General features: G+C 42.8%; 2 protein-coding genes across 3 annotated transcripts in view; one reads left to right on the top strand and one right to left on the bottom strand.

Annotated features, from left to right (window-relative positions):
- Positions 1–6,026, bottom strand: part of plpp3 (phospholipid phosphatase 3) — a 66,690-nt gene extending 60,664 nt beyond the window's left edge. For both annotated transcript variants that reach the window (XM_063200807.1, XM_063200806.1), the window contains exon 1: positions 5,450–6,026. In XM_063200807.1, coding sequence (XP_063056877.1) covers positions 5,450–5,591 — 142 coding nt within the window. In that variant the 5' untranslated portion in view covers positions 5,592–6,026. The remainder of the gene's footprint in view (positions 1–5,449) is intronic.
- Positions 6,027–10,044: 4,018 nt separating this feature from the next.
- Positions 10,045–27,500, top strand: part of LOC134450555 (beta-1,4 N-acetylgalactosaminyltransferase 2-like) — a 17,851-nt gene continuing 395 nt past the window's right edge. The window contains exons 1-7 of the mRNA XM_063200393.1: positions 10,045–10,152; positions 12,362–12,582; positions 14,157–14,285; positions 17,369–17,475; positions 17,723–17,760; positions 25,732–25,909; positions 27,384–27,470. Coding sequence (XP_063056463.1) covers positions 12,419–12,582; positions 14,157–14,285; positions 17,369–17,475; positions 17,723–17,760; positions 25,732–25,909; positions 27,384–27,470 — 703 coding nt within the window. The 5' untranslated portion in view covers positions 10,045–10,152; positions 12,362–12,418. The remainder of the gene's footprint in view (positions 10,153–12,361; positions 12,583–14,156; positions 14,286–17,368; positions 17,476–17,722; positions 17,761–25,731; positions 25,910–27,383; positions 27,471–27,500) is intronic.

Here is a 27,500-nt window from a genome sequence, read left to right as displayed (position 1 = left end):
AAAGGTACTGCAACTATGCTGCTTATTGAAATTGGGCTGCCTATTGCCAAATTTGATCTTTACATGAAAGTTTGCTAAGTATTAAACAAATGTTTTCTTGTATGGTCCAAGTAGAGTCATTTTTGCAGCTACAAATGGCTATTTTTGGAAATTCAAAATGGCGGACCATGGAGAAGATCCCCCTTTTCATGTATGAAAAGTGCAATTTTTCCAGTCATAATGAAAACTTGGAATTTGATGCTGGTGGTAAGTATTCATGAAAAAGGTAACAATAGTGAATGGGCAGCATGAATTCTGGAAATAAACAACTAAAATCTCAGTGTCCCTTTAACATTGAGCGACTGGTACATTGTGGAACACACTGTATTTGTTATTAGCTCATTTGGGGCCAGTGATGGCTTCCAGTGATGAGATTCCTTTGTGGAAAGTATGGCGGCTTCTCTGAGCTCCAACCTTTCCTTCCATCACCACCACCAACACCACCATCCGGTGTCACCACCCGCCCCCAACTCACTCACAGAGCCCGGGGCAATTACTCTCCTTAATTGTCAGAGAAGGGGGCACCAGAGGAAGGGGAGTGGGGCGGCAGGTAGATAGGTAGGTTAGGTTGTGTGCGAGATCTTTGGAAACAGAGTGGAAGGGAGAAGGGGAGAGAAAAAGAGAAGGATTGCATTTCACCGCACAGCTGGACACGCCTAAACGCATAAAAGGAAAGGAGAGGGATTGAGTGAGAGAAGACAGACTGAGAGAGTGTGTGTATGAAAGAGAATGTGTCAGAGAAAAAGAGAAAGTCTGAGAGACAGTGAAAGAGAGGGGAAGAAAAAAACAACCGTTCCTCTGGCTACCCTAACTAAGGCTACCTTGCACATGCACGCATGCATGCACGCGCGCGCGCCCGCTCGCACACACACACACACACACACGTCCGTAAACACTCGCACACACAGTCTGAAAATTATACCAGATGTGACATCAAGAGGGTCGGCAGCTCTCGAGTGCAGACGAGGAATTTGAGCAATTCTGGAAAATATTTATAGAGTAGAGTGACAGGAGAGCGAGGGGTTAATGCAATATGGCTGACATGTGAGTGTTTCCCAAGGGGGAGCACGGGCAGGGGGGGCACGGAATACTATACGCCCCTACCTGGAATGCATCGCCAAATGGGGCTGGAGTTAGAATTTAAAGAGGCATAAAATGTGCAAAATGTATTTTAAAAAGTGCGGATGTAGAGAGAGTAGGGGGCTACAGGGGGGGTGTAAGAAAAATAAGATGAAAAACATTCCTCGTTTCTTCTCTCAGTAGGTTAATAGGAGGCCCTACAAGTTGAAGTCAGTTCACGATGCTGCTGATTGCATTTGCAATGTTCCTTCATCGCGAGGACGACAGCTGCAACTGCTGCTGCTGCTGTTGCGTGCTGTGTTATGTGTTCTGCTCGGACCAAAACAAGTCCAAAGCCTGATCATAAAGCCTGGCCTTCTTCTGGCCTGATGACACTCTGTATGGTAGGTATGTTAGCCTCTCCAGCACAGCTGTCAGAGGTACGAGCCTCCTCGTCTCCTCATCCAGCTCTTCCAGATGAACTAAGTGGATAATAATAATAATAATAATAATAATAATAATAATAATAATAATAATAATAATAATAGGCCTAATAATAATAATATCTTTGTAAGCACCAGTCATACAAGACCTGGACTTCAATGTGCTTTAACAGTTATATAACAAATAGGTTGATTAAGAAAATACAAAATATTTTGCAAAAGGACAGGTATGCTGAGTGGCTAGCTCAGAACCAAGTGAGGATTGGATAGGGCTACTAGGGTAGATAAGGGTAGATAGTTAGATGCTGGGAGAGTGGATGGAGGTCCACTGGCCCCAGGGTCTGAATAGATTTACCCCCGGCCCCAATTGTATTGTATGGGGGGAAAGGGGGGGGGGGTGGCATTGAAGGGGGTGTAGTTGATAGAAAAAGACACCCTAGCAGCATAAAGCTGATGTGAGGTGAGGCCCTGCTTTTAGAAGTGCCGTGTCCTGAAAATCCCAACGTCATTGCACATTACAGCACAGCAGAGTACAACAGAGTGCAGCATAGTACAGTATAGTACAGCACACTACAGTGCAGCAGAGGAGGGTACAGCACAGCAGAGCAGAGCAGAGCAGAGAAGAATACAGCACAGTCACACACAACACAGCACAGCACAGTCAAACACATCATGTCACAACGACAGTCTGGGTGGAAATGGCGGGTTGAAAGCAGGGCCACAAAGGCACCCACGCCTCTGTAAATTTGACTTACAGAGTGTTTGATGGCATTCACAAAAGACAAGCAGACTAACAGACAGAGACCGAGAAAGAACTCAAAACCACATCTACTGCAAATAGATGTCTCGAGTATCAAATTTAACCCTTGGTACTAAATTGGATACAATGAGCTGTCTCTGAAAGCGGAATGGGCCGTGTGTATCTGTGTACATATTTCTGTGGTGTGTGTGTGTGTGTGTGTGTGTGTGTGTGAGAGAGAGAGAGAGAGAGAGAGAGAGAGAGAGAGAGAGAGAGAGAGAGAGAGAGAGACAGAGCACATTCTGTATGTCTGTATACCTATGTTTATCTTATCGAATGCATATTCACTCTATGTCTATGCATTTCTGCATTTGTGTTATTGCATGGCGTGTGTGTTTCTGTGGATAGCCAGCCACTCAGACACTGCATTGCCAGAAGCCCTGCGAGCCCTCCCTCCCCAGCCCCCATATCCTCTCCACTCAGGATGACAAGCTGTGCAGCTGAGCCTCCGCTCCGATAACTAGCCTTTACAACCTTACTGTATGCTAATGCAAGCGAGAGAGAGAGAGAGAGAGAGAGAGAGAGAGAGAGAGAGAGAGAGAGAGAGAGAGAGAGAGAGAGAGAGAGGGAGACTAGTAGAAGACAAAGGTTGAGCCAGATAAAAATGTGTCAGAGTGAGAGTGAGAGTGAGCGCTCCAAAGACTTCTTGGCGTTTGACCACTAAATTTACTTTGTAACAACATGAATCTGTGAAAGCGACCATTCACAACAGCTCATACGCCGCAAGTGTTCTGGCTAAGGACTGTACTGCACTTCTTAGATGAAAGCAAGCTGCCGGGAGAACACCATGGAACACCAGACAGACCCCACTGAGATGCAACACCAACACACTAAAAACAGAAGAGAAACACAGGGGATGGAGAGAGAGCAAGAGAGAGAGAGAGAGAGAGAGAGAGAGAGAGAGGGAGAGAGGGAAAGAAAGAAAGAAAGAAAGAAAGAAAGAAAGAAAGAAAGAAAGAAAGAAAGAAAGAAAGAAAGAAAGAAAGAAAGAAAGAAAGACAGAAAGAAAGAAAGAAAGAAAGAAAGAAAGAAAGAAAGAAAGAAAGAAAGAAAGAAAGAAAGAAAAGGAAGAGTAGGGAAAGCAGATGGATCCCCAGCAGCACTAGAGGGGCAATTTGGGATATCAGTAGGCAGAACAAAGCCCATTCACTGTCATACATTCTTCAAGTTGTCCCCATGCAGCCTGCCTCACCCCTCCCCTGCTATCCACACCCCCTCCCCTTCCACTCCCACTGCACCTCCCGCCTAAAGAGCGCCTCTTTTCACTCTCACACAAGACAAGCCCCCTCCACCACAAAAAAGCAGGCCAGCCACTCCGACTTTAGCATGACAAAGACCATGTTTGTTTGTGCTCCCCTTTTGATTCACCCCATCCCGTCCCAACCGTGTGTGCGTATACCACCCCAATTTCTCTACAACACCCTCTCCAGGAAGATGGGGTTTTTTTGCAGGAAATTCGTGCCACATGTGTTAAATGCAGCCTTGCATCTGCCAACAGCTTCACAGGGGACGCATCACTCTTGTGTCTTTATTGAATTTTTTTTACAGCCAATATAAACTTGCCAGTAAATGTGTGTCTGCAACGGCCTTGCCTTTTTCATGAAGGGATGCAGGGGTCCGGGATCTGTGATGTCTGACTTCAAAAGAAGCTCTGCCTGCCTGCCTGTTGTTGCGCTCCAACCCTGCTTGCAGTCTGTCTGTCTGTTGTTGCGAAAGCCTGGGGAAGCTGTTCTGCATCACAACCTTGCAATCCTCTAGGTCCTTTCTTCCAAAACCCAAAGTGTATCTCAGATTGGGAGGGAAGGCAACAGTGCCGCTCCCAACGATTGGTGACTCACTGGTGAGTCCCACCACGACTCTCCTCACATGAGTCCCCTGGCTTTCAAAGCACGGCACGGCTGTTTAAAACCACATGTCTGAACAATTACCCCGCAAACTCACAAGGGACTCACAGAGATGCAGAGAGAGAGAGAGAGAGAGAGAGAGAGAGAGAGCATAGCTGGAGAAAGTTGATCTGGTGCCACAGCAAGCACCAAAAGGGGCCTGGCCAGCTGACTTTTTTAGGGGGGATTTGGGTTGAGGGTCCCCTGAAAGAATGTGCAAGGATGGGCTCGAGTCGCCTGATCCTCGGCTTATTCCGCTGGATCATTGCTGTGCTGTACTGTTGCTTCAGGGTACTGGGCACAGATGGGACAGATTCCAGGCAAGAACAATGCTTGGCAAATAAAGTGCCCAAGACTGTCTGTAATTTGCAGTCATTGGTAGAACACCAAAAACACACAACAAACAAACAAACAAACAAAACTTGTTTGGCATTTCTTCACGCACTTGCCAGATTTTCTGTATTCTCTCAAAATGTAAACATTTCATACTTAGCAGAGGAAAAGGTTGGACATCTGGTATTACAGCATTGTAACTAACTAAGCATGATTAGTTCCTAATGCACCCCATGGTCATAAACATGTGAACACATGAACTAGTTGGTTACATCAATTGGCAATGAGTTTAATGTACTCCAAAACCGTCCGTCAAAAAGTAAATGGCCGGGTAACCATAATAAGCATGTACTGTTACCACTTCAAAGATTGTCAAAAAACATTTGCGCTCATCGCCTTTATACAAGCCAGCGCCATGGTTGGTCCGCTGACAACAGTGATACAAAATCCGTCTCTTGCATTTTGATGATTGAAATGTACACTGACTTTGACGCGCCTTTTGCATCTAAAATGACAAAACGGGTGTTGTCAGGTGGTTTGACGCCCAGATAAGACTATTTAACGGCATAAAACTGGTTGTTGGCGATAACATTTAAAAACAAGCACCACATGAACACATGAGCGCAAAACTTTCTCGTGGGAGTCAACTTAGCTGACAGCTGAATAAAAGTGGTCGGTCGATTTTGCGGTTTGCTTTCTTTACTTATCCTAACACCACTTTCAACACCACAACATCCAGTGAACTAAACACCAAAACTGTACATCACTAATAGCCTACAATCGGTGTAAGGCAGACTTTTAAAGCCTACTTGGGCGTCAGATTTACGGGAAATAAACGGCCAATATTCGCGACAGTCCTAGCATGCCAGAAAAGAAGACAAATAAAAACTCACCTAGCAGCAGGCAGAGTATATCTAACCCTATTAAAAGTTTCCTCTTGCTGTTGTCGACGCCGTTGTTGTTATTTAACGTGGATGATGTGCCGCCGTTTCTTGTCTCTTGTGCCATTGCCTTCTCATACATGTAATTTTGCATTGGAGAATCAGTCCACTTCTTGCGTTTTAATCCCAGTCCGCACAAACGCTGTGAAAGGCTGGAAGATCAGTCAGACGTATTTGTTCCAATACTCTTGTCAGAAAAAAATGTCATTAAGTTTTCTCCTACCAAAAGGAGAAAATACACTGAAAATCAACAGCAACGAAGCGATGTCTGAAGAAGTCACCAATGTACACACAAAGCGGTAGATAAGTCTCTTAAATCACTAAGTTTCCCAAAGTTGAAGAAGAAAAAAAAGCAACGCGAAAATGTGGAAGCACCTCTAACAATATACTTTTGCCTTAACTTACAACTGATTGAGAGAGCGCTCGGTCTCTGATGGAGACTTGAAATGAGAGTAATGTTCTGAGTAGTGAACGCTAAACTTCTGTGTTATGAGTGCCTCTTCTTCTCCTCCCCCTCCGCACTCCAAGCTTCTCCTAGCAATCTGCAAGGCTCAGCCCTCTTCCTCGAGGTCCGCGCCGAGGGTGTTTGCTTCCATGCTTCGATCCACACTTTGGCGGCGCGTAGCCTATTTCTGGATCAATGCTGCTCCAAGCGGCGGACTTTGGAAAGGAGCGCACGGAGTGAGGCGCAGTCGGAGGCGCATCCCACTTGTTGCACAGGCGGGCAACGTGTGGAATGGCAAAAACGCACGTAGGCTAGCTTATAGAATGTATAGGCCAATATTTCCTTTTTTAGTTTTTTAGAAGTTTAATTGAATTCAAACACAAAAATATTACGCCTAACAAAATACCTAATATGGTTATTACGACTTATTACAACGTTATCATCACCATCATCAACACCATCATCATCATCATTTGTTGTTGATGATGATGTTGTTGATGATGTCGCTGCTGCTGCTGTTGGGTCTCAATATATTATGAGACAGTGTCTGTAATAACTTTACATGTAACTGGATGTCCAATGTCCAACAATACATTTGGTTCACTATGGACTTTGGCAAAGTCCAATTTTAAAGAAACCCATGCATTTATTATATTGCATTACATTTAGCAGAGGCTTTGGCACATGCACATTCACTAAGCCTCAGAAAACAGGAAACATCCGATGAGAGCCTTAGGCCTACATGCAGTGGTGGACGAAGTACACCAGTTATGTACTTGAGTAAAAGTACAGTTACCTTGCATTGAAAACTACTCTAGTACTACTTAAGTTTTCACCTCACTTTTTTACTTGAGTAGAAGTACAAAAGTATTTGCCGTCAAAAATACCTAAGTATTAAAAGTAAAAAGTAAAAACTTAAAAATGAAGCCTTTGGTGCAATTTTAATATTTAAGTGTTGTAGGCCTAGTTTGGTCATATCTAATTAACTATCCTCTGATTTGCATAGGCTATACCAACATGTTAGAACTAGGCCATAACAGGCCTCAGAAACACTGTGGAATAAGTCCATGGATGTTATAGCATTTTACCTCTCTAAACATTTAATACTGACCCTAACATGCCCAAAATAACACATGAAAGGGCCATTAGTATTAAGAATGATTAGGCTGAAATGTATTATATGCCTATTAGAACAACTACTACAATACCCCCCAGCCGTAGGCCTACAGTCCAGTATAGGCCTACTTATTTGTGACAGCAAGGAGTTAGAGTAGCCTATAAAGTACTTTATGTCTAATTTTTGTTATAATTATGGTTTTGGTAGACCTCTTCTTCTTATTATTATTATTATTATTATTATTATTATTATTATTATTATTATTATTATTATTATTATTATTATTATTATTATTATTATTATTATGTAGTGTTTTGGTTATGTTAAGGTTGGCTTAGGCCTATGTATGGACAAACAGACCTCTTGCAATTCTAAGCTACCTTTAAAGATAGGACCATCTTCATATACTTGTAATGGTCTCTATTTGCTAGATGCCAATGATTTGCAATAGCCTACTTGATACAACTTAAGTGAAACACTTATCTGTCTGATCATGAAAAAGCCTTTTGTGCCTGTGCACATCACTGGGCCAATACTTAGCCAAAGTCCACTTTTCTTTTTAAAACTTTGTTGCTGTTGTTTTTTTACAACCTCACTTTGGTGGTATTGCCAGTGCTTTTCATATCCACTGTAGCCTACTGACTTGACTTTAGGGAAAGGATACATGTTGCATGCAGCCTCACTTTGCAACATGTGGTGGCCAAGGCAATCCTAGGCTATACAAACCCTTTACACAAGCCTTTTTTTTCATGATGTTGAAGCAAATCATTGTTTTGTTAACAGGGGAGTCTATTAGACAAGTAATGTATATCCCCAACTACCTACCGGTACTTCAGAAAATACTGCAATGTAGGCTATTGAGGGGAAAGAAGGCTACCACGGAGCTGTGCGTCTGGATGGTTTGGAATAAGCAGCATGTTTAGGCATCCTGTGTAGGCTACTTGACTCAAGAAACCAACACGCTACAAAAGCGGCAATTATGTGACTCTATTGTAGCCTAAGCCACAACACAGATATAGCACAGTAAGTAAAATAAGCAGTACATTAAATAAGTATCAATTCGCTAATTATTCAGTTCAAACGCGAAGCCTATTTAACAAATGTCGTCTTATAGTGTCAGGCGAGTGCAGCCTGCGAGCTAAACCTCTCCCCCCTCACGCAACGAATAGGCCTACGGCGTGCAGGTTAATGCACTAACAATGTCATTGTCGACTGCTTTATTGTTTTGTTGTGCTTTCCACATGTTACCGTTTCTTCTTATTTCAATTCGTCTCACAAGTCACAACAGTGGACATATCAGTGGTCTGGCTCTGCTTGTTTCCCTTCTAAAAATAATAACATAACAGTAGAGCTTGTTGTCACGTGACACATTACAACCAATCACAATGACGAATCTCCGAGTCTGCCAATCGGATTCAGTTTCACTTTCTTCACACCAGCGTGAAATCTCAGATTTCATTTGACCAGGGCATTAAAAATTAATGAATTCACCTGCCGTGTATCGCCTTAAATAAAAAAGGAACGAGTAAGGAACGAGTGTTTCTGTAAATGTAACGAAGTGAAAGTACTAAATTTCGCTTTGAAATGTAGTGAAGTAAAAGTATAAAGTCTTACCAAATAAAAATACTTGAGTAAAGTATGAAAGTATGAAAATGTTACTTAAGTACAGTAACGAATTACATTTACTTTCGTTACTGTCCACCACTGCCTACATGACATCTGGAAACATGTTCTGCTGAGATCTGGATTCAACATCGAGAAATAGATTAGAATGTAAACTTGGTAACAACACAGTTTTAGTGTGATAAACTTTTTACTAGTTTGGCTGGGGACAACAAAATATTTTTGTGTTGATTGTGAATAGAAGCGTCTTCAGTACCTCGAAAGGCACGAAATAGAATAGATTTAGGCTATTATTATTATCATTATTACTATTATTATTATCATTGATTCCTTGTCAGCCTCTTTTAACGTGAATATGAGTTGACTTGTAGGCTATGTAGTAATTACCTTGTCTCTGTGTCATGTCAATATCTAAACCACAGTGTAGCCTACTTATAGGCCTATTCTACATTCCATCATATCTTTACTCACTTCACTTTACTGTGAAGACCCCGGATGCCTGTTACAATAGTAGGCAACGGTGACATGGTGACACGATATGCCCACAAGGGGGAGCCGTTTGTATCCATGTGCAGCTGCTAAAGGTGCAGTGTCAGTGTAACAGATTAGGAGCTCATCATTCATCATTACACAATGGAAGTTTGTGGTCAGGCAGGTAATCCAGGTAACGCAGGGGCTGCATCAGAGAGGAAACCAGCTAGTGGTGTCATTTTCCCTGCCCTGTTTATCTTCAATACTCACATGAACATACATACACACACACACGCATGCACGCACACACACACACACACGCACGCATGCACGCTCACACACACACACACACACACACACACACACGCAAGCGCACACACACACACACACACACACACGCACACACACACACACACACACACACGCACACACACACACACACACACACACACACACACACACACACACACACACACACACATACACACAGGCAAGTGCGCGCGCGCACACACACACACACACACACACACACACACACACACACACACACACACACACACACACACACACACACACACACACACACACACACACACACACACACACACACACACACGGCAATTGTTTTAGCGAAAATGCTACTAGTGCATTGTCAGGGAAGGGACACAGGGGTGCAGAAGATGATGATGATGATGATTTTATGTACTGTAAAGAAAGATTGCTCCAGTGTACTACCGGTAATTAAGTTCATTCCTAAGCACTACCACACATGGCCACATGGTTATAGTAATATTCATTAGTAAAAATGGGTGGAGACAGCTGACGACAGTTGCCCGACCAGTGCAGGGGTGTGTGAACAGGTGTGTGGGCGCTCACAGTTTGGAACGATGGAGACAGTCAGGTTATGCTCTACACCGGTAGCCATGTAGTTATACTACATGGATTGTGACAAAAAAAACTATATCAACTTTTGCGGTCGTTCTTCCTGACACATCAAAGGTAAGTGACAATCAAGTCAAGTCAAGTCAAGTCAGCTTTTATTGTCACTTTCTTCACATGCACAACAAGTCATACAAGGAAAAGAAGTTACACAGTAAATGTTGTGGTGTTAATTCAACACTTACAGAGTTCTTTTAAGTCCAAATGGACTCAAATGAACTCTCCAAGTGTTAAATGAGCACTGCAGAATTTACTGTGTACGTTTTCTCTCTATACCATGCCATGACATAGACAATGGAATTTAGTTGTGATTTCAATCACATTACATACCTCCTGATGGCTTTTTAAACATTGCTTGAAGCTATATTCGATAAAACAAAATATTACAGCGTTTTCTTTTTCATTTATTCATCAACATGAACTGCTTCATAAAATAATGCTGGTTGATGATGTAGGATAATTAAAATGTCCTTTTACCAAATTTCTCCTTTTGTTTGCCATTTTAACCCCTTAGCGCAGAGCCTATGTTATAACCTTACTGTCACCAACATTGTAATGGCTATGTCTTAATCCAGGGTCTCCGCGGATCCTTAAAAAGTCTTATAAAGTCTTACTTTTAATATGTGTTTTTAAGGTCTTATAAAGCATTAGGCCTATATTTCGCCAATTTTTGGAAGTGTGGTATTATATTTACGTGGGAGGTCTTATATTTCATCTGGGTAGCTTGAGTGTAAGAAAAAGGTCTATTTTTTGACGCTATAAACCTTATTTAACCGGCATACGTCCCTTATCAAGATGCGGAAAAGTAGATGAAACTGATCTGTGTTTGTGGCGCAGCGCAGCCCGCTGGCCACACAGCGGGGGGCAGCCGCAGACCTGTGGGCGCAGCTAGAGCCGTCTAGCCTCTACTTGCATGTTCTAGTAGAAACAGTCGAAAAAGTGGTCGAAAAAATATGAACGTGAATCGAGATGGGTAGATAGATGCACGTTCAGTGCAATGTGGCTTGAGGACAAGAAATAAAACGGTTAGGTGCTATCCAAAGCAACGTCGGAATATGAAGCTTGATGAAGCTCGTCGGGAGGACGCATAGCCTAATCAGTCGTTGAGTGTAAGTTTTAAATCTTGTCTATCGTAAGCATGTTAGCCATGCCCTCGCGTTTGGGTAGAAGCGTTTGCTAAATGTAAAGGGTTCATTTCATAAAATCCATTATGACCGTATTCGAAAATAAATGTTCCTTCATACAATAGCCTACACTTTCAAAATCGCCTCTGGATACGTGACAGGCTATTTGAGGCCTCTGTCAAATACAAAATGATGTCGTTAACATGATGGCAGCATGAGGAAGTGAGCGCGAGGCAATACGAAATCGGATGAGTAACAGAATATGTACGAAGCCAATGATCTGGCGAGGTGCGTAATGTCCAAATCGGTAACCAGATGGGCAACGGTAAACGCGCTAAATGCTTGTTATGGACATGCTGGAAATCGCTTCCAAGTTGTGCGCTGTTTGTTGAGAACAAACTAGGCTACAGACAGGCTGCTCAAATTAGAACGCTTGCTTCTGCTACCAGTCTCTGATAAAGCGAGCTGGAGGAGGAGAAACGGCACTCAGAGTAGTTGTACATTTAACCCTTTTGGCACCAGGTGTCATCTCTCCTAATAGCAAAGTGCATTCAACTATTTATCCATCAGAAATGATGAATTGTTGAGCCATTTTTAATGTGTACATTTAAAGGCATTTGATGAACATTCATCTGAGTTTTCCATAGGCCGTCAAAACATGCGTGGGACCCTCAATTAAATGCCAGTTGTCAGTTAACTGACCATATGCATGCATGGTGTCTGTAGGCCTACAGATCAGTTACACCTTGCTACTGCTTACACTGTGTTTACCCTAGGCTACACTATAAAAGCACAGTAGTCATATAATATTGTTTATTATATATAATTATGTACTAGGCCTACATTTCATTATAGCAATGCAAACTGATAACATTAGCAATATTGCAGTGCCTCACCCCGAGCAGTGGTCTTATATTTTATCATCAGAGGTCTTATATTTGTCTTAAAAAGTCTTATATTTGGTGATCCAAAATGTGCAGAAACCCTGTAATCTGTTAGCCTACTTAAGGCTCTCAATGCTGTTATAGCAATGTTGTCATGATGTATTGAGTATTTTAAGCAAATAGTGAATAGGCCCGCCGGTGACCCCATCTGCAGTAAGAGGCTACATCACTGCCAATTTTGTTTTCTGACATCATATAAAGGGGCCAAATAAAGCAGAGGCGCTGAAGGCCAGTGAGCCCACATCCAGTATACAGGCCATGGCTGGGGGGGACCTGCTGCCAAGGATGAAGCGGTCGTGGCTGTGGCTGCTGTTCATCTCCGTCTTCCTCCTAGCCTTCTGCTTCCTCATGTACAATCCCACCCTCAACTCTGATTACGACCTGCAGGCCCTCTGTCCCGCCCTGTCACCCACACACTCCAGGTCAGACAACACAATTTGTTTGATGTTTGATGATTGAAATAAATAATGGAAGTCCGCAACACTGTTAATGCTCCCAGTGATTTATTTGCACGACGTTTCGGACCTTCGTCCTTTTTCAAGTGGTTGCAAGTGGTTTCAAGTGGTTGCACTTGAAAAAGGACGAAGGTCCGAAACGTAGTGCAAATAAATCACTGGGAGCATTAACAGTGTTGCGGACTTCTATCATTTATTTCAGTTACTCTATTTTGTCCAGCACCTGTACTACTGATGTGCGCGCATTCTCTACCTTCTTGATGTTTGATGATTCCCTTTTTTGACCTGCTTGTTGCAGTCTTTTCGCCAGACACTTGATCATTTACTTATAATGTGTGATGGTGAAACCAAACCAGGGGTATTCAATTAAAAGTCACCTAGGGCCAGATTTTCAAATTCCGTCCAGTGAAGGGGCCGAACATAGAATCTCATAGAATCATAGCACCACTGGACTATTTGTACAATGCGTTGAGTTGAATTGAGTTGTGTTGAGTTGAGATTACTTGCTACCTTGCCGCCATCTACACAGCAGTGACATGAGGTAATTGATGTAGCAAATGGGGGGAGTGGCCGTGCATAGACGTAGACCTCACCCTTATACACACATCAAAGGAGCCACATGTCAAGATGTCAAAGGATTGCACCTCCCTAAAGACAGATGACTAAGTCTTAACTCTGATGGGGATGAGCGGTTAAAGACACAGAATCACGTGTCTGTTGGAGCAAATCTGAGAAAATCACGCACAACCTTTTTGTTGATCTCATTTTTCAAGTCTTGAAGAAGCCAATCAATCCTTCTGAAAACAGGAATAGTTTATGTAGCCCCTTAATGCACGCCGTACCTCCTGTGGAACGCATAGACATTAAACGTTAACTACTACAGTACTACACTACTATGACAGTGCACAGGGCCTTTAGCAATACATTAAGACTTGTTCATTGCCATTCTGTTAACAGCTAATTCACAATGCGGTGTCTTAAGGGGCTAAAAACAGACATTTTGCCATTAAACAGCCTAACTTCATGTCTTCTCTATGGGTGAGAGAAACTTTCAGAGTGGAATTCTCTGATTTCTACTTTGAGAAGTGAGCACATACAAAAGGCCAGAGATTCTTCAATCAGATTGTCATTAGTAAGGTAGTGTAGAATCTACACTTTCAGCATGCGATAAACTACTGTCAATATGCACCCTGGCCAACTTGTTGTCTGTTTGTGGCTAGTCACAAATAAGGGCAGTCATGGATAAGCAGTTTGGGCGTCAGACTTGTAGCCCAGAGGTGGGGGGACTAATTAACCAGTGTTCTCCCCCATCCTCCTCCATGACTGAGGTACCCTGGCGCACTGCACCCTTGGGTCACCACTTGGGGCTAACAGCTTGCACGGGCAATTTTGTTGTGTACAGTAAGCACTTTGTACTGTAGAATACTGTGTGTAAGTGGGAGTTGTGGTCACATCGTTTTTAAACGACTTAGTCAGACTTTAAGAGGGGGGGGGGTGGATTTATCTTAATTCATTTCTGAAACTCTGTATTGATTTTGCAGCGCCACAATAATCTCCAGACGCGTCCCGAAGCCCTGCTCATGCAATGTGAGTCTGCTGAAGGACTTCTTCAAGAATGACGACGCCATCAGCAGGAGACGGCAGGAGGAGTACAGGAAGCACAAGACAAGGTAGGACGTTATGGACATGGACAAAGACGTTAAGGACATGACCTCTGTGTCCTCAATGGTAGTTACGGCCATGGGCCATGGGCCCCATTGTTTTTTCAGGGGGACATATACATTGGACAAAGAGATTCATTTTTAATGTTATGTATATATATAATGTACAAAAATGTATCTTGTGTCGAGGTTAGAGATTAAAAGTCATTGGCTCTTCAGTACAGGGGCCACAACAGGGACCATGAGGATATCTACAGGGGCCCTGGCCCACCGTGGTCCCTGTCTAGAGCTGCCTAAGGAGAAGCAACGTCATGGTATAAATACAGCACAACACTATCACATCATGGTACATACAGTAGCTGTTACGCCAGTTATTCTAAAACGTGTAGAGAGCGAAGCGACTCATGTGGGGAGGCTTGGCATGGTAATGACACGGCTGTGTCTTCCAGCCTATTCCATGCAGTTTAGCTGTTCAAACACCAGCTGTTCAAACACCACCAACACCAACAACAAAAGTTATATACGTAGTCTGCCTGGCAAGGCAGTACAGATGGCACATGGCTGAATAGGAGAGGTAGGGCATAGGACAGATGACTCTGGACAGGTAGGACACACATTAGGACACACAAATGAAAATTATAAAAAAGGACGTTCAGGACACATGGTACACCACTCAAAAAGGACAAGTGTGACATAGAATGCACCAATAAGGAACAGGTAGGACATAGGACCCACTTCTCAAAAAGGTACACTGACTCGCAAGAACAGATGGGATGTGGCTTTTCACCTGACGTACAGTACGCACCCTTGAAAATGCGTTTTGTCTCAATAGAGTCTATCAGTGATCCATGATGCACAGCCTTGCAAAACAGAGGTGAATGAACAAAGCGATGGTTACTTCATGACCCCAGGGTGTGTCCCCAAACCTGTAAGACGGTGCCAGTGACATTCCTTATGCAGGAGCGCAGGAGCAGTGATTTACAATGGCTTTCAGGAGTGTCTCGACCTGCCTCGACTGATGCAGACAGAGTACTATTGTCAGTGTAAACAATCATATCTGCACGGGTCACGTTGTCAACACTGATATATTATATTAACATTATATCAAATTAAAATGTATTTGCTAAAAAGAATTAGCCTACAGTATTAGATATTACATAAATAATCTCTATGCACAAAACGTGAATAATGGGTTTGTAAGTTGGGAAGTTCTTCAACTTAAACGTCAAGTAAGTTGAAATAAAAGGTTGTTGTGACCAGAATGCCAATGGCCACGTCATAAAATAGGTTATTTCTGAAGACTCTAAGTATTGTGGAAGTGTGGTACTATCAGAGCATTGTGCGTGCATGATACTTCCTTTTTTAACTGCCCAGCAATGACAGTCAGTTGTGTCCCGGCAACGCTCTGTCAGACACCCCGTCATTGTGACCCCCTGCAAAATCAACAAAAAACGTTTACAATAACTGACAAAAAACACTAAAAGCAATACTATTGTTACAACAATGTGGGAAAAGTATAGAAAGAAATCTTTTTAAACGATTCTAAATACGTTTATAACTATTTTAACCTCTTTATAGCGATTCTCGCAATCCCTCTCGGGTGCCACCCCAGACAATTGTTCGGCCTGGATGATGTGCAGGTGTGTGTGTGTGTGTGTGTGTGTGTGTGTGTGTGTGTGTGTGTGTGTGTGTGTGTGTGTGTGTGTGTGTGTGTGTGTGTGTGTGCAGAGAAGCTTATGGAAGGGGGGACAAAGGGGTCATTGGTCCCGGGCCCAGGGAGACAGGGGGCCTACAAATGGGTCCTCATTACATTGTTTGTATCGGATTTGGGGCCCTTTCACATGACTTTATCCCGGGCCCAGCCAAAGCTGTCAGCGACCCTGTGTGTGTGTGTGTGTGTGTGTGTGTGTGTGTGTGTGTGTGTGTGTGTGTGTGTGTGTGTGTGTGTGTGTGTGTGTGTGTGTGTGTGTGTGTGTGTGTGTGTGTGTGTGTGTGTGTGTGTGAGTGTGTGAGAGAGAATGACTATAACGTGTTCCCTTTCACATGATTAATGTGAATGCTCAATTTGTCATCCTTTGTCTGAAACCACAAACGTGGACAACAGAAACATTCAACCATTCAGCTCAACACAATAGTCAAGCACAATGGTTGCTTTTGGTTGTAATAACACACATTTCTGCAAAACAGATTTTTGTTTTCAGTAGAGACAACATCACTCTTACACAACCATTCTGTGGGCCATTGCCTTTAGAAAAAGAACACGTTTGGTAGCAGTACATACTTATACAAAAATACATTCAATATACAACCTACTCCTGCTCATTTTGCTCATTCAAGTTTCCCAAACATCAATTGCCTATTCTGATCACCAATGTGACGTGTATTTCTGTTTTATCTCCATGTTTGTTACCTCCTGAACCACCTTTCAATCCTGCCCCATCTACCTTTACCTGTGTCTCACCTTTACCCATACTTACATCTCCCTGTGGCCCACCTTTACCTGAACCACCTTTACCCCTACCTACTCTAAACCACCTTTACCCCTACCCATCTACACATGCTGTACCTTTACTGCGACTAGGGATGTAAATAAAATCGAAATGTATCGATGTATCGGAAGTATCGGCCGGCGATTTAATCGAATCGCATCGTATCGTGGGGCATTCTTAAAAATAAAAAAGAATCGAATCGCTGGCCCCTATGCAATGTCTTAGCTCCATAACACAATAGTAGTGGAAAAGCAATTGGAAAAAATCGAATCGAACCGAATCGCATGGTATCGTGGGGAATTCTTAAGTATCGAAAAAAATTGAATCCCTGATTTAAGAAATCGATACCGAATCGTATCGTCATGAAGGCTGTGATTTACACCCCTAACTGCAACCCTCCTGAACCCCTTTCACCCCTGTCCTACCTGTGGCCCACCTTTACCTATTTTACCACCTTGACTTGTTGGCCACTTTTACCTGAACCACCTTTACCCCTGACTAACCTGTGTACCATCTTTACCCCTACCTACCCCTGGTTCACCTTTACCACCTCTACCTCTTCCCTATGTGATCCTCCTGCACCACCTCTACTGCGGCCTGCAGAGTGTCCTCCCCCTTGGACCTCATCCTTGTGGCTCCAGCCAACTCTCCTCTTCAATATCCAATACAGGGATTCAACGTTGTGCCTCTTAAAGACACTCCAATCCCGGGTAGGTGCAAGTGTGTGTGTGTGTGTGTGTGTGTGTGTGTGTGTGTGTGTGTGTGTGTGTGTGTGTGTGTGTGTGTGTGTGTGTGTGTGTGTGTGTGTGTGTGTGTGTGTGTGTGTGTGTGCTTGCGTGCGTGTGTGTTTGTGTGTGGTATGAATGTGAGAGGGTGTCTGTATTTGTTCACAAAGACAAGCTGAAAATATGTGTAAGACACTGCAACAATGCAAATAACATTATCATAACATTACAGGTCTAGGTGTCTTCACAACAGAAAGAGACATCTACAAGGTCTGTATTTTAACTTTGAGATTACAAGGGATTACACACTAACTGTCACTCTGTATCTGGTCTGGTCTGTCCAGATTCCAGTGTCCTGACTATGGTTTTCCGTGGGGTTGTGCATGCACGAGGAGGGTGTGTGGGACAGCTTTTGGAATCTCAATGTGATTTAGAATTTCTGGGGGCTTGGCATGCGCTGGCACCTGACAACTACCCAAATGCGGGTAAAAAAATGGCTGTGGTTTAGTTTTAATTTGGTTTTGAAATGGCTAATCTCTAAAGGGCTATGTACAGTATGCTCTCGCAGCAACCTGTCACAGAGAGGTCGTCGCAGATAGTTTTGATTTTTGCTCTGACGGGTAAGGGTTCAATAGATACATTTCTGATACATGCTGATGCATTTCAGCTACTGTAGGCTTATGAGCTTCATGTCTGTCATGGTAAAGACCAACAAAAACTGACAACAAAACTGTGGCTAGTCGTAAGGCTGTGACTTGGGGGACAACCACTCGCCACAATGATTGCTGCGCAGAAACGTTAATGTCAAGCTCTGGTTTAATTCAAAGACAAAAACTAAAACTAAATCGCTTTCCCCCCTTTTTCCTAACACATGAATTTACTGAGTAGCTCATGCACCTGCCTTGGGTGCACATTATAAATAATGTGCAGATTTAGAGCTAGTTGATCAACTTTTATGTTGTAGTCTGACTAGCCTCTTCGTGCAGATGGGGTCGTCAGCGGGCCTATTCACTAAGGGCGGAATTCTCCCACCCGCTTAAGTAAAAAAAAGCGTGCAACAGCGCCTCCACGCCTCCGCGGTTACTCAAGTCTGTGATTAAGCAGGGTTTACGCGTGATTTTACGAGTTGCGCACTTTGGGTGGGGCCAGGCCAAAATCAGGGAGTTTCGCATGTAAATGAATCCTAAGCGTATTCACGCACGTTTGCCTTTACGCGCATCAAAGGGCTGTAGTAAGGTCAAGCGCCACTATGAGGTAAAATGTAATATTGTATGTGATGCTTGGCTCGCATTTTGAACATGTTACACGGTATGCTTTGTTGATGTTCCTTACCGTCAGCGTGAGTCCAAATCGAAATTCATTCACAGTTCCACATAAACATCCTACATTAATTGTGACAAAATATGACCAGCTGCCCAGAGCATGTTCTCATATCGGTGAACTTACAAACAAAAGCAGGTAATTAATTAATCAGTATGAGGATCATCATGTTGTCTCCACGGACGGTAACCAAAACCAGTAGGCTAAATTGACAAGGCACGTCAGACTAAAGACCGCTGTTCCAGTCATCCTAACAGCCACCCAAAGTATGCCTATTCAAAAACAACCTTCACCATTTTTACTATGTTGTAGCCACGACGTTAAGTAAAGGGTTTTTATTGCAACTCCTCCACTTTTGTGATTTATTGGAACTCGTGCATATGTGCATGTAACCTATTAAACATTCTGAACTGATGCCCGACATACAACACCACCACATACTGAGGTAAGCTACAGGTTGTCCTGTCTGTTTTTGAAAGGCAGAAAATATTTCCTGAATGTCATTACAGCTAAACGTAAAAAGGTAGGCCTACATATCAGAGCATGTCTTTGGCATTTCGCTTCTGGTCTCTATTACACCCCATCAGCTGCGCGTTTAAGTCTTGGCTTGGCATTGCATGCCCATGTCCAATTAATTCCCATGTCTGCGACAGAATATAAAGTCTCCGTTTTTTCATGACGTTCGATTTCCTTGTTCATTCTTCAGCATGCATGTAGCCTAAGTGTAATATGCTGACGGACAGCTGAGATCCACATATTTCCAATTATTTTAATGTCACGTTGCTGTACAGAGAAGCGGAGAAACACTTTTAAAAGTCAGCAAATACTATGTGTTTGTTTAACTGTGGGAATGATCAGCATTTTAAATCACTTTTTGATTTCCGGAATGGTCCAGGCAACACGCCAAACTCAATTTTTAACAAAACGTTTAATCATGTTTATTATTTCAATCAACCTGTTGCGCACCAAAACGCTCAGCTGAGTTCCCGCCAAAGGTACACATTGCGTTTCCACCTCATTATCTCACCTCCATTACTCGCCTTGTGATTGTGAAAATGAGCTGAGGTTAGATGTTGAGATGCTTTTGCACGAGGACTTTTGTCACGTGGTTTTAAATTCAAAGTTAAAGTTCAGTGTTGGATCTCAATGGACTGCCGAGGTTTTCACATGGTTGATCTGAAAATCCATGATCCATAGTTTCTTTGTAGCCAGAACTGATGAACTTGGCGCAGACTCATCCCCCCAATTAGCATTGTATATCACGCCTATGTTGGGCTACGCGCTGCTTTTCTGAGTTAAGCGCGAGGGGTGTGGCGACGTTCCAGAGGGGAGAATACGTGCAAGATAAGACCGCGTAAAATGTGCGCGCGTAAAACCGACTTAAGTGGAGACGGGAGAATTCCGCCCTAATTGCTGAGGATACTCAACTACATAATAACAACATAGCTATGGCATTGCTGGGAGTCTTTAGTAACAGATTAAGGCATAGCCATTGCAGTTTTGGTGACAGTAAGTTTATAACATCTGTGTTAAGGGGTTAACACATTCTGACAACTTCACTGTTGACCAACCAGGCCACACCTGTTCAGTTGTTGCCAGTGCACTGGAATCTAGTTCATGATAGTAGCAGTAAGGTATTCAGTTTCATACCAAGAAATGGACAACAAAGTAACAAGCTTGTGGCAAAATGCCATTGGCATCACCAATTCCACCTCCCAGGTCTGCCAAAAAGCTACTGTCCACACAGGAAATAGGAAATGTGGTTTCCTCAAAACCAAACTCACCCCCCAGATGTGGCGAAACGCAGCCACCAGCATCAAGCCCTGGCAACGGCGACAAAATGCAATCACCAATGGAATCACAACCTTCCCGGAACGACGAAACACCATCTTCATCTCCCAGACTGAGATTTCCAGCAACTATGGCGAGACTACTCCCCTATGCCAGATCTACCTTTTCTACCCCCAGACATTCCTACCAAGCCTCCTATGCGGATATTTCTCAAGGTCAACCTCATTCTACCCCAAAATCTAAAAGGATACTTCCATCCATGACTGCACCCAAAAAAGGCAGAGCCCCACAACCACCTGTCTGTGCTCTGGAGTACAGTAGTATCAGTGATGATGACCTTGTTGAAAGCACAGTCTGATATCAACTGGGTCCCTACCCACATAGTAACAGTGGTTTTGAAAATAAGCAGATAAGGGGACCCGTGGACAATCTTATTCCAGTTCTAACAACAAAGCGAGGTCTCTTGAGGACACGTATACATTCCCCCAAGAGGGCAAGCATGGAAAATCTCAGACTTGTCCCAAAAAAACTCACTCAGAATACCACAGTGGAAATGCCTCCAATGCTCAATGCTAAATTAGCTTTACAGAATAGTAGATCTCTAAGGAACAAGCCTTTTGTTGTCAATGAGTTTATCTGTACCCACAACCTTGATTTTTTATTTTTAACTGAAACATGGCTGGAAAAATCCACTAGCTCTATCACACTTATAGAAGCAACTCCGCCACACTTTCATTTCATTAGTACAGAAAGGCAGAATAAACAGGGAGGGGGGATAGCGATTATTTTCAAGGCACTGTTTCAATGTCAAAAGACAGCACTAGGTGAATTTTCATCTTTTGAATACTTAGCTGCAGTTCTAAAATGTTCTTCTGACATACTGTTATTGACTATTTACAGACCTCCAAGACTTTCTGCACCACTCTTCTTAGAGGAATTTGGTGAGCTGTTGTCGAATGTTTGTGTGGACTATGAAAGCTTGTTTATAGCAGGCGATTTTAATTTTCACGTGGACGACTTAGAGAATGTCTATGCTAAGGAATTTTTAAGTCTTATTGACATTTTTAGCCTCACACAGCATGTAACAGGACCAACACACAACCAAGGTCACACTTTAGACCTAATAATAACAAAAGGCCTTAATGCTTGTGCTAGTGTCAAAGACTATGGCTTTTCTGACCATTACTGCATTTTTTCTGATGTTTCTATGTACCCTCATGTTCAAAGGGAATCTGTTACAGTCAAAAAACATATAATCAACTGTGAGACAGCCTCACTCTTTCAGCAAGCACTTTCAGAGATCCAAAGTCAAACTTCAGAGAGTGCAGATGATCTCATGGTTAATTTTAATTCAAGGATGACCCGTATTATGGATGTTATTGCCCCCGAAAAAATCAAAACAGTGGGACGTGAAAAAGCACTTTGGATAACGAATCCCACAGTTATATTGCTAAAGCAAGAATGCAGGAGGGCTGAAAGACAGTGGCGTAAATCCAAACTTGAAGTCCACTACCAAATCTATAAACACACACTCTCGAAATACAACCAAGAAATTTCTAAAGCTAGACAATCTTTTTTCTCTGACATAATTAACAGAAATATTAATAATGCACGTGTCCTGTTTGGCACTGTGGAAAAGCTAGCAAGGCCCCCAAATCAAATGCCCTCTGAGTTCCTCTCAGTCAGCAAATGCAATGAGTTCGCATCCTTTTTCAAAGGAAAGATTGAAAAAATACGCACAAACATACTCACACATGTGCAACTGACCCAAGATTCAGACCAACTTGCTACGGTGAAGTTACATCCTAACCTCATGAGAAATTTTCATTTAGTTGATGTGGACATTCTTAATAGAACGGTACAAAGTCTTAGCTCCTCTACATCTGACTTAGATATTTTACCAACAGCCTTCTTCAAATCCATCTTACATCTAATATCATCAGATGTACTTCAGATCATCAACACCTCACTACAAACAGGCATATTCCCAGGCTGTCTGAAAGAAGCAGTTGTGAAACCCTTACTGAAAAAGAACAACCTGGATGCACTGGTACTAAACAACTATAGGCCCATATCCAATCTACCATTCATGGGTAAAATAATAGAGAAAATTTTAACCAATTAACTGCTTTTCTAATGTCTAATAGCTATTTTGATAAGTTTCAATCAGGTTTCCGTGCCTACCACAGCACTGAAACAGCTCTTATTAAAGTTATGAATGACATAAGATTGAATTCTGATGCTGGCAAATCATCCGTCTTGGTGCTACTCGATTTAAGTGCCGCTTTCGACACAGTTAATCATTCTATACTACTACATAGACTGGAACACTGGGTTGGCTTTACAGGCATAGTGATCAACTGGTTAAAATCGTACTCACAACAAAGAAGTTTTTTTGTCGCCATTGGAAGACATACCTCATCACCGATGTCTCTGAATTGTGGGGTCCCCCAGGGCTCCATTCTGGGACCACTACTGTTCAATCTGTATATGTTGCCACTGGGACACATTATCGAGAATAACTCCATAAATTACCATAGCTATGCGGATGATACCCAGCTCTACTTATCTATGTCCCCAAATGACTATACCCCCCTTGAATCACTTTATCATTGCATGGACCAAATTAACAAATGGATGTCTCACAATTTCCTCCAGCTGAACACAGATAAAACTGAAGTAATTATATTTGGGAAAAGAGAGGAGAGACAAAAGATTGCTACTATCCTTGAAACGAAGGGACTGAAAGCAAGGGAAACAGTTAAAAATCTTGGGGTCCTCATTGATAGTGACCTAAACTTCAACAGTCACATGAAAGCTATTACTAAGTCTGCATTTTACAGGGATTTTATGGGATTTTCACATAAAAAAACGTCTCTAAATTTAGGGGCCTGATGTCTAAACATGATCTGGAGAAGCTAATACATGCCTTCATTTCTAGTAAAGTTGATTACTGTAACAGTCTTTTTACTGGCCTCCCCAATAAGACCATTAAACAGCTTCAACTTGTACAAAACGCAGCTGCAAGGGTTCTTACAAAGACAAGGAAGTTCGACCACATTACTCCAATTTTAAGATCGCTGCATTGGCTCCCAGTAAGCTACAGAATTGATTTTAAGGCTATGCTACTTGTGTTTAAATCACTAAATGGAATGGGACCCACATACAGTATCTACTGGATATGTTTCAGCTGTATGCACCAACTAGGTCACTAAGGTCAACGGAGAAGAATTTGCTGGTGATTCCAAAAGTCAAAACAAAGTGTGGAGAGGCAGCCTTTAGCTTCTATGCTTCAAAGCTTTGGAACCAGCTTCCAGATGACATAAAAAATGCACCCACTATTGATAGCTTTAAATCTAGACTCAAGACAAAGCTGTTCTCAGATGCTTTCCCCTAGCTTAAATTACTTATTATTATTATTTTTATTTTTATGTTTATTTAATCTGTTTTATTTTATTTTATTATTATTTTTACCTTATGTTTTATCTTAATGTTTTAAATGTTTTTTGACTTTAATTAATTTCCTTCTTTCTTCCCTGTTTCCTTTCATTTACATTTGTTAACTTTGTGAAGCACATTGAGTTGCACCTGTGTATGAAATGCGCTATATAAATAAACTTGCCTTGCCTTGCCTTGGTATTGACTTCCGTGTGTGATAAGGTTTGAACTTTTTGTCTGCTCTAAAACTAGCTCAATTGGATCTGTTGGGCAGGGCTATGTCCATCCAAAAGGACACATCCGTTTTTGTGGTATGATACTTCTGACCACTAATGCGAAAATCACGCCAGTGAAAGAGTACAAGTCAAGTTTTGTTTACTATAATAATAACTTAATTTGGGCAGTCATGGGTGAGCGGTTAGGGCGTCAGACTTGCATCCCAGAGGTTGCCGGTTCGACTCCCGACCTGCCAGGTTGGTGGGGGGAGTAATCAACCAGTGCTCTCCCCCATCCTCCTCCATGACTGAGGTACCCTGAGCATGGTACCGTCCCACCGCACTGCTCCCCATGGGGCGCCACTGAGGGCTGCCCCCTTGCACGGGTGAGGCATAAATGCAATTTCGTTGTGTGCAGTGTGCAGTGTTCACTTGTGTGCTGTGGAGTGCTGTGTCACAATGACAATGGGAGCTGGAGTTTCCCAATGGGCAAAAAAATAAATAAATAAATAAATAATAACAATATATGTTTGATGTAGTGTTTTTCGTGACACTCAAAGTCGCTTTACAAATGAGAAACATGTAGACAATACAAACACACAGGGGGAAACAACAGAACAATGAGAGACAACAAAGGACAACAACAACAATGGATGTGGAGCAGGGCAGCGGCAGTGGTAGGAGGAACTGGATAAGCAGGCAAACTGCTTTTTACTAAAGCATCGATGAGAAGCGCATATGAAGCATTGATAAGAAGCACTTATGGGGGTATGGGGCTGGGTGACAGCACCCCTGTAAGCTTAACCACAGATTTGATTGTGATGGAAAACCTGAGAGAGAGAAATTCTGTGGTTTTCCTAAAATGCATTTGGGTATGGGGGCATCGACAGTCAAAAAATCAGGAAAAGGCACACTGGTTTCATCATTTTCATATCTGACCTGATGAGCAAGGCAACTGAACTGACGATCAACTGGTCTTCACCAGGCTTCCTCTACAGCTCAAGTGCCTTTGTTTTATTCTTCCTTCCTCTTTGCATCCCTCTGGGTGGTGGTGACCGCAGCAATTTCTTCTCTGATTTTGGTTTTCGTGTGGTGGTGTCCAGGCCTCTAAATTAATTTTCTAAATCTCCAGCCAATATGGCTTCTAGCTGCACACACACTCACCAAGAGTCAAAGTGCCTAGTAAGTCCTCCTTTCTACAAGCCAAACTGAGTTTTCACTGGCATGTGGCCGGTGGGAAAGTTTTAGTTTAGAGCCCTGGTTGCATCCCCTGATTGTTTTTGTTCTCATTTTTAACCCGTTATAAATTTGCTGTTACCAGAATGGCAATGACCAAGGTGTAGTACATTATTAAAGGCCCTGTGTTATGTCATAGTAGTGTAGTCCTATGCTAACTTTTCAGTGACTATTACATCGTGGCACTGGAGGTACGGCGTACAAGGTACTTTTTTTTCTACCCCCATCGTCTCTCTGACAGGTCTCGCTGGAGGTTTCTCGAGGTGTGTTGTCGGTGAGACCGTTGGAGGGCGGCCTGATAGAGGGCGATGGAAGTGGCCGCATCAACATCACTGCTCTCGCCGCAGACAAACTCAACGACATCCTCAGCAGAGTGTACTACGCAAGCACTGTGTACCGCATCCGGACCGGAGACCTCGGTAAGGGTCTTCTGTCCTACAATCTGTCTTATACAGTGCAGTGCATAGGCCTTGTGTGGGCCGAATTAACACAGAGACTACATGTGGTTGCAGTCTAGGGTCCCCACCAGACAGAACATGTGGCTGTGGCCTGTCCCTTTTGGGGCGGGGGGGGGGGGGGGGGGGGGGGGGGGGGGGGGGGGGGGGGGGTGTCATAGGGTCTTCCGACCATCTTAATCCAGCCCTGCATATACTGTATAGGCCTATAATATGCTTAGAGTAAGTATTACACTTTGGTCAGTCAAGTTGTGTTGATTCTGTAATTTGTAATTTGTGTTAGCATTTAGTCTATGCTATGCAGCCTAGACATTGCAAGAATGACAGGCATGAGACATTACCCTAGGTGGGTAAATGTGAGGGAGGAAGGATGCCGTAGCACAGTCAAAGTTCAAGTCTAAGTCTCACATTGATAGGCTTGGCCACTTTGGTAGTTGGTGCATACACGCACTGTAACAGCATACGAACAGGAGATTCCACTCCGTCATGCCTGGGTAATTATATTTTATGGCTTAGCTTGGGCACAGTCTCTATTATTGAACAAAAAAGTGACGACTGAGATTTTTAGGGGTGGAACATGCCAAAAGACACCACAGGGGTGGGGATACGTAGCCTAGAAATCTAGACGCCCATAGAGGCTGCAAATTGAATTTGCTCCCGGGGGGGCAAGCTTTCAGCTGTACGGGTTTAGCTCTCTAGGCTAGGGGTCAGGGATATGGAGAATCAGCTTCTAAGAAGAGAGGCCTTTTTCTTCTGGATTCATTATTTGGGGACTTTGGTCTCAAGAGGGGTAAATGAGGGCTTTGACATCAGACCTTTTTTTAATATCATGTGGACTGTGAATAGGGTCCCAACTGAAGAATTTATACTCCCCAATCTTTCTATCAATCAATGTGTTCATGTCATACACACAAAGTAGATTTTTTTTCTGTAAAGGTTTTTAAATATTTTGCAATGTCCCTTATATCATTTGGTTCTAGTTACAACACAGGCTTACATCCTGGACTTCTAAGGGTTAAGTTGAATCCACCCCACTAGGCAGGTATTGTAGATAATGGGCTCGGTTTTGATGGAGTAGTGCTGCTTTTGCTATGCAAAAGAACGATAGAGTGCATTGAAATGGCATAGTGCGCATGCACGCTTTATACCAAAAGCAGCACTGCTCCATCAAAAACGAGCCCAATGTGTCACTGTTTGTTAGCGAAAAGGAGGACCACAAGGTTGAAACGTCATCATGCCAATGAATGAATAATAAAAAAAGAAGAAAAAGTCCAAAGGAGTGTGTAAACCTTTAAAAAAGCCTGGGTAATTTTCCCAGTCTTACTCGACCTCTCTTCTACTACTCACTTCAACTAATTTCTTGCCCCAACTTTCAATAACCTGTCAGAAACAAGCAATGCCATATATTTATATGAATGCATCTCTCTTTTCTCAACAGTCCACTTCACCTTTGAGAATCACAAAGTCACCTTTCCTGTGGTCATCGAACAACCCTCTACGCCCATAATATTTGATCCAGGAGAGGGTATGTCCTGTACTGGTGTGTGTGTGTGTG

This window comes from Engraulis encrasicolus, chromosome 6, assembly GCF_034702125.1.
Source record: "Engraulis encrasicolus isolate BLACKSEA-1 chromosome 6, IST_EnEncr_1.0, whole genome shotgun sequence".
Classification (NCBI taxonomy): Eukaryota; Metazoa; Chordata; class Actinopteri; order Clupeiformes; family Engraulidae; genus Engraulis; species Engraulis encrasicolus.
The sequence above is the reverse complement of the archived record's forward strand: the minus strand, read 5'-3'. Positions and strand labels throughout refer to the sequence as shown.